Source organism: Sycon ciliatum, chromosome 9, assembly GCF_964019385.1.
Source record: "Sycon ciliatum chromosome 9, ocSycCili1.1, whole genome shotgun sequence".
NCBI classification, from domain to species: Eukaryota; Metazoa; Porifera; class Calcarea; order Leucosolenida; family Sycettidae; genus Sycon; species Sycon ciliatum.
In genome coordinates, this window is record NC_088651.1 from 28572353 (window position 1) to 28583389 (window position 11037).

At 45.7% G+C, this 11037-nt stretch overlaps 1 protein-coding gene across 1 annotated transcript in view; it reads left to right on the forward strand.

Annotated features, from left to right (window-relative positions):
• The window catches only part of LOC135824411 (sushi, von Willebrand factor type A, EGF and pentraxin domain-containing protein 1-like), a 33744-nt gene extending 22825 nt beyond the window's left edge, over positions 1-10919 (forward strand). Inside the window, exons 15-22 of the mRNA XM_065337146.1 lie at positions 375-542; positions 1854-2021; positions 3333-3500; positions 4813-4980; positions 6292-6459; positions 7772-7939; positions 9252-9419; positions 10732-10919. Coding sequence (XP_065193218.1) covers positions 375-542; positions 1854-2021; positions 3333-3500; positions 4813-4980; positions 6292-6459; positions 7772-7939; positions 9252-9419; positions 10732-10919 — 1364 coding nt within the window. The remainder of the gene's footprint in view (positions 1-374; positions 543-1853; positions 2022-3332; positions 3501-4812; positions 4981-6291; positions 6460-7771; positions 7940-9251; positions 9420-10731) is intronic.
• The last annotated feature ends 118 nt before the right edge of the window (positions 10920-11037 follow it).

Below are 11037 nucleotides of genomic sequence, written 5' to 3' on the forward strand. Positions count from 1 at the left end.
TGGTGTTGTAAAGAAGGTAGTGGTGTATACGGACATCTTCTTTCTGGATGCATAGCTTGGGGTAATATTTGCGAATGAACACAGCTTTCAATACTTTAAGTGTACTAAACCTACGAGCACGGCACAACACTGTGAAACAAGTGCCATCATAAACTGAACGACACCGACTGTTGGACAACAGGCGTTTCATTATACTCCTTGCACTTCACCCTCTCTGAGTCCCGCATTGTTATTATTTTTCATGAGAATTTACTTTTTACTTGACACCGAGAACTCTTACTCAGACTGTGCTTTTATCGCTCTCAATCAACACGATACTGATGCTAAAACAGTAAATGTATCATTAAATTTTGTTTTCGTTATTCTGTGCACAGCGCTGTACTGTAACGTACCTCTCATTGACAATGGCACTGCTGACAGAGCCGTTGTCCAATTCACGCACAATGTTACCTATTCTTGCCAAGAGGGTCAGCGGATCGTGGGTGATGCCACACCAAATTGCACGGCTGATGGAAATCTCACTTCAGTGCCCTACTGTCATGGTAAGTGTTCGGATGGATAACAAAGTTAATAGTGAAAAAAGTTATAAACTTTTGAGCCCCGGCCAGCAAAAACCAGCACTTGTGTACTTGATATCAATCATCAAAATGTGACGTCAAAGTTTGGGACGCGCAGTGAGGCGGCGTTTGAAGATTCTTTTCGATCGACTGGGTGTCTTTGTTGTCAAAGGAGTTTCAAGTGTCTTCAAATGTCTCTGGTCAATTGATTTTAGCGCTAGGTGAGAGCTCGTCACAGGGAGGTTGAGTTTAGACACAGCGATGGCGACAGGTGTCGCGACAAGGACTTAGGTCCAGAGTTGTCAGCGTGGACTCCCTTTACGAAGCGGCGCTGAAAGTTAGTTCGCGATCGGAATTATTTCTTTGGTGGCGATCTCGCTGAGTTTGTTCAGCAGTGGCGAGTCGTGTATGCATAGCAACGAAGAGCCCTCATAAAATCGACACTGGATACTGGTGGCGACGATAGTCAGCGCTGGAGTAATAGCGACTGCGAGGAGAAGCTGAATGTCGACCCACTGAGCGGTCCGTATTTCTACATCGACAACAATGATGTTGCAGACACTGATGGAGGGCTTCTCACGGCGCAAAACAGAGCGTAGTATTATCAGTACTCTACCTTGCCAGACGACGCCAAGCTGGCTGCAGCCTGTGCTGAGAAAAGGGATCCCTAGAAAGTCAAACCGGCTGAACGCTTTGGGGCAACATCTTCACGTGCTACAAAACGCGAGTATTCGCTCGTATCATTGAAATACAATTATGCTGAAATCATGGTCTGAGTGAAAGTGTGGAAGGGAGTGGATGTCAGTGGTATTGGTCAGTACATCTATCAGTATGGCAAGCTTTGGGACAACGCTCAAACTGCCACCACAGAGGTCCCTGAACACAATTTGGAAGGCCAGCCACCAATCATCGTTTTGCACTCTGGTGTTGTAAAGAAGGTAGTGGTGTATACGGACATCTTCTTTCTGGATGCATAGCTTGGGGTAATATTTGCGAATGAACACAGCTTTCAATACTTTAAGTGTACTAAACCTACGAGCACGGCACAACACTGTGAAACAAGTGCCATCATAAACTGAACGACACCGACTGTTGGACAACAGGCGTTTCATTATACTCCTTGCACTTCACCCTCTCTGAGTCCCGCATTGTTATTATTTTTCATGAGAATTTACTTTTTACTTGACACCGAGAACTCTTACTCAGACTGTGCTTTTATCGCTCTCAATCAACACGATACTGATGCTAAAACAGTAAATGTATCATTAAATTTTGTTTTCGTTATTCTGTGCACAGCGCTGTACTGTAACGTACCTCTCATTGACAATGGCACTGCTGACAGAGCCGTTGTCCAATTCACGCACAATGTTACCTATTCTTGCCAAGAGGGTCAGCGGATCGTGGGTGATGCCACACCAAATTGCACGGCTGATGGAAATCTCACTTCAGTGCCCTACTGTCATGGTAAGTGTTCGGATGGATAACAAAGTTAATAGTGAAAAAAGTTATAAACTTTTGAGCCCCGGCCAGCAAAAACCAGCACTTGTGTACTTGATATCAATCATCAAAATGTGACGTCAAAGTTTGGGACGCGCAGTGAGGCGGCGTTTGAAGATTCTTTTCGATCGACTGGGTGTCTTTGTTGTCAAAGGAGTTTCAAGTGTCTTCAAATGTCTCTGGTCAATTGATTTTAGCGCTAGGTGAGAGCTCGTCACAGGGAGGTTGAGTTTAGACACAGCGATGGCGACAGGTGTCGCGACAAGGACTTAGGTCCAGAGTTGTCAGCGTGGACTCCCTTTACGAAGCGGCGCTGAAAGTTAGTTCGCGATCGGAATTATTTCTTTGGTGGCGATCTCGCTGAGTTTGTTCAGCAGTGGCGAGTCTTATATGCATAGCAACGAAGAGCCCTCATAAAATCGACACTGGATACTGGTGGCGACGATAGTCAGCGCTGGAGTAATAGCGACTGCGAGGAGAAGCTGAATGTCGACCCACTGAGCGGTCCGTATTTCTACATCGACAACAATGATGTTGCAGACACTGATGGAGGGCTTCTCACGGCGCAAAACAGAGCGTAGTATTATCAGTACTCTACCTTGCCAGACGACGCCAAGCTGGCTGCAGCCTGTGCTGAGAAAAGGGATCCCTAGAAAGTCAAACCGGCTGAACGCTTTGGGGCAACATCTTCACGTGCTACAAAACGCGAGTATTCGCTCGTATCATTGAAATACAATTATGCTGAAATCATGGTCTGAGTGAAAGTGTGGAAGGGAGTGGATGTCAGTGGTATTGGTCAGTACATCTATCAGTATGGCAAGCTTTGGGACAACGCTCAAACTGCCACCACAGAGGTCCCTGAACACAATTTGGAAGGCCAGCCACCAATCATCGTTTTGCACTCTGGTGTTGTAAAGAAGGTAGTGGTGTATACGGACATCTTCTTTCTGGATGCATAGCTTGGGGTAATATTTGCGAATGAACACAGCTTTCAATACTTTAAGTGTACTAAACCTACGAGCACGGCACAACACTGTGAAACAAGTGCCATCATAAACTGAACGACACCGACTGTTGGACAACAGGCGTTTCATTATACTCCTTGCACTTCACCCTCTCTGAGTCCCGCATTGTTATTATTTTTCATGAGAATTTACTTTTTACTTGCCACCGAGAACTCTTACTCAGACTGTGCTTTTATCGCTCTCAATCAACACGATACTGATGCTAAAACAGTAAATGTATCATTAAATTTTGTTTTCGTTATTCTGTGCACAGCGCTGTACTGTAACGTACCTCTCATTGACAATGGCACTGCTGACAGAGCCGTTGTCCAATTCACGCACAATGTTACCTATTCTTGCCAAGAGGGTCAGCGGATCGTGGGTGATGCCACACCAAATTGCACGGCTGATGGAAATCTCACTTCAGTGCCCTACTGTCATGGTAAGTGTTCGGATGGATAACAAAGTTAATAGTGAAAAAAGTTATAAACTTTTGAGCCCCGGCCAGCAAAAACCAGCACTTGTGTACTTGATATCAATCATCAAAATGTGACGTCAAAGTTTGGGACGCGCAGTGAGGCGGCGTTTGAAGATTCTTTTCGATCGACTGGGTGTCTTTGTTGTCAAAGGAGTTTCAAGTGTCTTCAAATGTCTCTGGTCAATTGATTTTAGCGCTAGGTGAGAGCTCGTCACAGGGAGGTTGAGTTTAGACACAGCGATGGCGACAGGTGTCGCGACAAGGATTTAGGTCCAGAGTTGTCAGCGTGAGACTCCCTTTACGAAGCGGCGCTGAAAGTTAGTTCGCGATCGGAATTATTTCTTTGGTGGCGATCTCGCTGAGTTTGTTCAGCAGTGGCGAGTCTTATATGCATAGCAACGAAGAGCCCTCATAAAATCGACACTGGATACTGGTGGCGACGATAGTCAGCGCTGGAGTAATAGCGACTGCGAGGAGAAGCTGAATGTCGACCCACTGAGCGGTCCGTATTTCTACATCGACAACAATGATGTTGCAGACACTGATGGAGGGCTTCTCACGGCGCAAAACAGAGCGTAGTATTATCAGTACTCTACCTTGCCAGACGACGCCAAGCTGGCTGCAGCCTGTGCTGAGAAAAGGGATCCCTAGAAAGTCAAACCGGCTGAACGCTTTGGGGCAACATCTTCACGTGCTACAAAACGCGAGTATTCGCTCGTATCATTGAAATACAATTATGCTGAAATCATGGTCTGAGTGAAAGTGTGGAAGGGAGTGGATGTCAGTGGTATTGGTCAGTACATCTATCAGTATGGCAAGCTTTGGGACAACGCTCAAACTGCCACCACAGAGGTCCCTGAACACAATTTGGAAGGCCAGCCACCAATCATCGTTTTGCACTCTGGTGTTGTAAAGAAGGTAGTGGTGTATACGGACATCTTCTTTCTGGATGCATAGCTTGGGGTAATATTTGCGAATGAACACAGCTTTCAATACTTTAAGTGAACTAAACCTACGAGCACGGCACAACACTGTGAAACAAGTGCCATCATAAACTGAACGACACCGACTGTTGGACAACAGGCGTTTCATTATACTCCTTGCACTTCACCCTCTCTGAGTCCCGCATTGTTATTATTTTTCATGAGAATTTACTTTTTACTTGACACCGAGAACTCTTACTCAGACTGTGCTTTTATCGCTCTCAATCAACACGATACTGATGCTAAAACAGTAAATGTATCATTAAATTTTGTTTTCGTTATTCTGTGCACAGCGCTGTACTGTAACGTACCTCTCATTGACAATGGCACTGCTGACAGAGCCGTTGTCCAATTCACGCACAATGTTACCTATTCTTGCCAAGAGGGTCAGCGGATCGTGGGTGATGCCACACCAAATTGCACGGCTGATGGAAATCTCACTTCAGTGCCCTACTGTCATGGTAAGTGTTCGGATGGATAACAAAGTTAATAGTGAAAAAAGTTATAAACTTTTGAGCCCCGGCCAGCAAAAACCAGCACTTGTGTACTTGATATCAATCATCAAAATGTGACGTCAAAGTTTGGGACGCGCAGTGAGGCGGCGTTTGAAGATTCTTTTCGATCGACTGGGTGTCTTTGTTGTCAAAGGAGTTTCAAGTGTCTTCAAATGTCTCTGGTCAATTGATTTTACGGCTAGGTGAGAGCTCGTCACAGGGAGGTTGAGTTTAGACACAGCGATGGCGACAGGTGTCGCGACAAGGACTTAGGTCCAGAGTTGTCAGCGTGGACTCCCTTTACGAAGCGGCGCTGAAAGTTAGTTCGCGATCGGAATTATTTCTTTGGTGGCGATCTCGCTGAGTTTGTTCAGCAGTGGCGAGTCTTATATGCATAGCAACGAAGAGCCCTCATAAAATCGACACTGGATACTGGTGGCGACGATAGTCAGCGCTGGAGTAATAGCGACTGCGAGGAGAAGCTGAATGTCGACCCACTGAGCGGTCCGTATTTCTACATCGACAACAATGATGTTGCAGACACTGATGGAGGGCTTCTCACGGCGCAAAACAGAGCGTAGTATTATCAGTACTCTACCTTGCCAGACGACGCCAAGCTGGCTGCAGCCTGTGCTGAGAAAAGGGATCCCTAGAAAGTCAAACCGGCTGAACGCTTTGGGGCAACATCTTCACGTGCTACAAAACGCGAGTATTCGCTCGTATCATTGAAATACAATTATGCTGAAATCATGGTCTGAGTGAAAGTGTGGAAGGGAGTGGATGTCAGTGGTATTGGTCAGTACATCTATCAGTATGGCAAGCTTTGGGACAACGCTCAAACTGCCACCACAGAGGTCCCTGAACACAATTTGGAAGGCCAGCCACCAATCATCGTTTTGCACTCTGGTGTTGTAAAGAAGGTAGTGGTGTATACGGACATCTTCTTTCTGGATGCATAGCTTGGGGTAATATTTGCGAATGAACACAGCTTTCAATACTTTAAGTGTACTAAACCTACGAGCACGGCACAACACTGTGAAACAAGTGCCATCATAAACTGAACGACACCGACTGTTGGACAACAGGCGTTTCATTATACTCCTTGCACTTCACCCTCTCTGAGTCCCGCATTGTTATTATTTTTCATGAGAATTTACTTTTTACTTGCCACCGAGAACTCTTACTCAGACTGTGCTTTTATCGCTCTCAATCAACACGATACTGATGCTAAAACAGTAAATGTATCATTAAATTTTGTTTTCGTTATTCTGTGCACAGCGCTGTACTGTAACGTACCTCTCATTGACAATGGCACTGCTGACAGAGCCGTTGTCCAATTCACGCACAATGTTACCTATTCTTGCCAAGAGGGTCAGCGGATCGTGGGTGATGCCACACCAAATTGCACGGCTGATGGAAATCTCACTTCAGTGCCCTACTGTCATGGTAAGTGTTCGGATGGATAACAAAGTTAATAGTGAAAAAAGTTATAAACTTTTGAGCCCCGGCCAGCAAAAACCAGCACTTGTGTACTTGATATCAATCATCAAAATGTGACGTCAAAGTTTGGGACGCGCAGTGAGGTGGCGTTTGAAGATTCTTTTCGATCGACTGGGTGTCTTTGTTGTCAAAGGAGTTTCAAGTGTCTTCAAATGTCTCTGGTCAATTGATTTTAGCGCTAGGTGAGAGCTCGTCACAGGGAGGTTGAGTTTAGACACAGCGATGGCGACAGGTGTCGCGACAAGGACTTAGGTCCAGAGTTGTCAGCGTGAGACTCCCTTTATGAAGCGGCGCTGAAAGTTAGTTCGCGATCGGAATTATTTCTTTGGTGGCGATCTCGCTGAGTTTGTTCAGCAGTGGCGAGTCTTATATGCATAGCAACGAAGAGCCCTCATAAAATCGACACTGGATACTGGTGGCGACGATAGTCAGCGCTGGAGTAATAGCGACTGCGAGGAGAAGCTGAATGTCGACCCACTGAGCGGTCCGTATTTCTACATCGACAACAATGATGTTGCAGACACTGATGGAGGGCTTCTCACGGCGCAAAACAGAGCGTAGTATTATCAGTACTCTACCTTGCCAGACGACGCCAAGCTGGCTGCAGCCTGTGCTGAGAAAAGGGATCCCTAGAAAGTCAAACCGGCTGAACGCTTTGGGGCAACATCTTCACGTGCTACAAAACGCGAGTATTCGCTCGTATCATTGAAATACAATTATGCTGAAATCATGGTCTGAGTGAAAGTGTGGAAGGGAGTGGATGTCAGTGGTATTGGTCATTACATCTATCAGTATGGCAAGCTTTGGGACAACGCTCAAACTGCCACCACAGAGGTCCCTGAACACAATTTGGAAGGCCAGCCACCAATCATCGTTTTGCACTCTGGTGTTGTAAAGAAGGTAGTGGTGTATACGGACATCTTCTTTCTGGATGCATAGCTTGGGGTAATATTTGCGAATGAACACAGCTTTCAATACTTTAAGTGTACTAAACCTACGAGCACGGCACAACACTGTGAAACAAGTGCCATCATAAACTGAACGACACCGACTGTTGGACAACAGGCGTTTCATTATACTCCTTGCACTTCACCCTCTCTGAGTCCCGCATTGTTATTATTTTTCATGAGAATTTACTTTTTACTTGACACCGAGAACTCTTACTCAGACTGTGCTTTTATCGCTCTCAATCAACACGATACTGATGCTAAAACAGTAAATGTATCATTAAATTTTGTTTTCGTTATTCTGTGCACAGCGCTGTACTGTAACGTACCTCTCATTGACAATGGCACTGCTGACAGAGCCGTTGTCCAATTCACGCACAATGTTACCTATTCTTGCCAAGAGGGTCAGCGGATCGTGGGTGATGCCACACCAAATTGCACGGCTGATGGAAATCTCACTTCAGTGCCCTACTGTCATGGTAAGTGTTCGGATGGATAACAAAGTTAATAGTGAAAAAAGTTATAAACTTTTGAGCCCCGGCCAGCAAAAACCAGCACTTGTGTACTTGATATCAATCATCAAAATGTGACGTCAAAGTTTGGGACGCGCAGTGAGGTGGCGTTTGAAGATTCTTTTCGATCGACTGGGTGTCTTTGTTGTCAAAGGAGTTTCAAGTGTCTTCAAATGTCTCTGGTCAATTGATTTTAGCGCTAGGTGAGAGCTCGTCACAGGGAGGTTGAGTTTAGACACAGCGATGGCGACAGGTGTCGCGACAAGGACTTAGGTCCAGAGTTGTCAGCGTGAGACTCCCTTTACGAAGCGGCGCTGAAAGTTAGTTCGCGATCGGAATTATTTCTTTGGTGGCGATCTCGCTGAGTTTGTTCAGCAGTGGCGAGTCTTATATGCATAGCAACGAAGAGCCCTCATAAAATCGACACTGGATACTGGTGGCGACGATAGTCAGCGCTGGAGTAATAGCGACTGCGAGGAGAAGCTGAATGTCGACCCACTGAGCGGTCCGTATTTCTACATCGACAACAATGATGTTGCAGACACTGATGGAGGGCTTCTCACGGCGCAAAACAGAGCGTAGTATTATCAGTACTCTACCTTGCCAGACGACGCCAAGCTGGCTGCAGCCTGTGCTGAGAAAAGGAATCCCTAGAAAGTCAAACCGGCTGAACGCTTTGGGGCAACATCTTCACGTGCTACAAAACGCGAGTATTCGCTCGTATCATTGAAATACAATTATGCTGAAATCATGGTCTGAGTGAAAGTGTGGAAGGGAGTGGATGTCAGTGGTATTGGTCAGTACATCTATCAGTATGGCAAGCTTTGGGACAACGCTCAAACTGCCACCACAGAGGTCCCTGAACACAATTTGGAAGGCCAGCCACCAATCATCGTTTTGCACTCTGGTGTTGTAAAGAAGGTAGTGGTGTATACGGACATCTTCTTTCTGGATGCATAGCTTGGGGTAATATTTGCGAATGAACACAGCTTTCAATACTTTAAGTGAACTAAACCTACGAGCACGGCACAACACTGTGAAACAAGTGCCATCATAAACTGAACGACACCGACTGTTGGACAACAGGCGTTTCATTATACTCCTTGCACTTCACCCTCTCTGAGTCCCGCATTGTTATTATTTTTCATGAGAATTTACTTTTTACTTGACACCGAGAACTCTTACTCAGACTGTGCTTTTATCGCTCTCAATCAACACGATACTGATGCTAAAACAGTAAATGTATCATTAAATTTTGTTTTCGTTATTCTGTGCACAGCGCTGTACTGTAACGTACCTCTCATTGACAATGGCACTGCTGACAGAGCCGTTGTCCAATTCACGCACAATGTTACCTATTCTTGCCAAGAGGGTCAGCGGATCGTGGGTGATGCCACACCAAATTGCACGGCTGATGGAAATCTCACTTCAGTGCCCTACTGTCATGGTAAGTGTTCGGATGGATAACAAAGTTAATAGTGAAAAAAGTTATAAACTTTTGAGCCCCGGCCAGCAAAAACCAGCACTTGTGTACTTGATATCAATCATCAAAATGTGACGTCAAAGTTTGGGACGCGCAGTGAGGCGGCGTTTGAAGATTCTTTTCGATCGACTGGGTGTCTTTGTTGTCAAAGGAGTTTCAAGTGTCTTCAAATGTCTCTGGTCAATTGATTTTAGCGCTAGGTGAGAGCTCGTCACAGGGAGGTTGAGTTTAGACACAGCGATGGCGACAGGTGTCGCGACAAGGACTTAGGTCCAGAGTTGTCAGCGTGAGACTCCCTTTACGAAGCGGCGCTGAAAGTTAGTTCGCGATCGGAATTATTTCTTTGGTGGCGATCTCGCTGAGTTTGTTCAGCAGTGGCGAGTCTTATATGCATAGCAACGAAGAGCCCTCATAAAATCGACACTGGATACTGGTGGCGACGATAGTCAGCGCTGGAGTAATAGCGACTGCGAGGAGAAGCTGAATGTCGACCCACTGAGCGGTCCGTATTTCTACATCGACAACAATGATGTTGCAGACACTGATGGAGGGCTTCTCACGGCGCAAAACAGAGCATAGTATTATCAGTACTCTACCTTGCCAGACGACGCCAAGCTGGCTGCAGCCTGTGCTGAGAAAAGGGATCCCTAGAAAGTCAAACCGGCTGAACGCTTTGGGGCAACATCTTCACGTGCTACAAAACGCGAGTATTCGCTCGTATCATTGAAATACAATTATGCTGAAATCATGGTCTGAGTGAAAGTGTGGAAGGGAGTGGATGTCAGTGGTATTGGTCAGTACATCGATCAGTATGGCAAGCTTTGGGACAACGCTCAAACTGCCACCACAGAGGTCCCTGAACACAATTTGGAAGGCCAGCCACCAATCATCGTTTTGCACTCTGGTGTTGTAAAGAAGGTAGTGGTGTATACGGACACCTTCTTTCTGGATGCATAGCTTGGGGTAATATTTGCGAATGAACACAGCTTTCAATACTTTAAGTGTACTAAACCTACGAGCACGGCACAACACTGTGAAACAAGTGCCATCATAAACTGAACGACACCGACTGTTGGACAACAGGCGTTTCATTATACTCCTTGCACTTCACCCTCTCTGAGTCCCGCATTGTTATTATTTTTCATGAGAATTTACTTTTTACTTGACACCGAGAACTCTTACTCAGACTGTGCTTTTATCGCTCTCAATCAACACGATACTGATGCTAAAACAGTAAATGTATCATTAAATTTTGTTTTCGTTATTCTGTGCACAGCGCTGTACTGTAACGTACCTCTCATTGACAATGGCACTGCTGACAGAGCCGTTGTCCAATTCACGCACAATGTTACCTATTCTTGCCAAGAGGGTCAGCGGATCGTGGGTGATGCCACACCAAATTGCACGGCTGATGGAAATCTCACTTCAGTGCCCTACTGTCATGGTAAGTGTTCGGATGGATAACAAAGTTAATAGTGAAAAAAGTTATTAGCGCTTGCACCCGAATGCATCAGAGCAGTGTATAGGAAATGGGAGAGCCAAGTGACTACATGCAATGGAAAGTCACAGAGCAAAGCTGCAT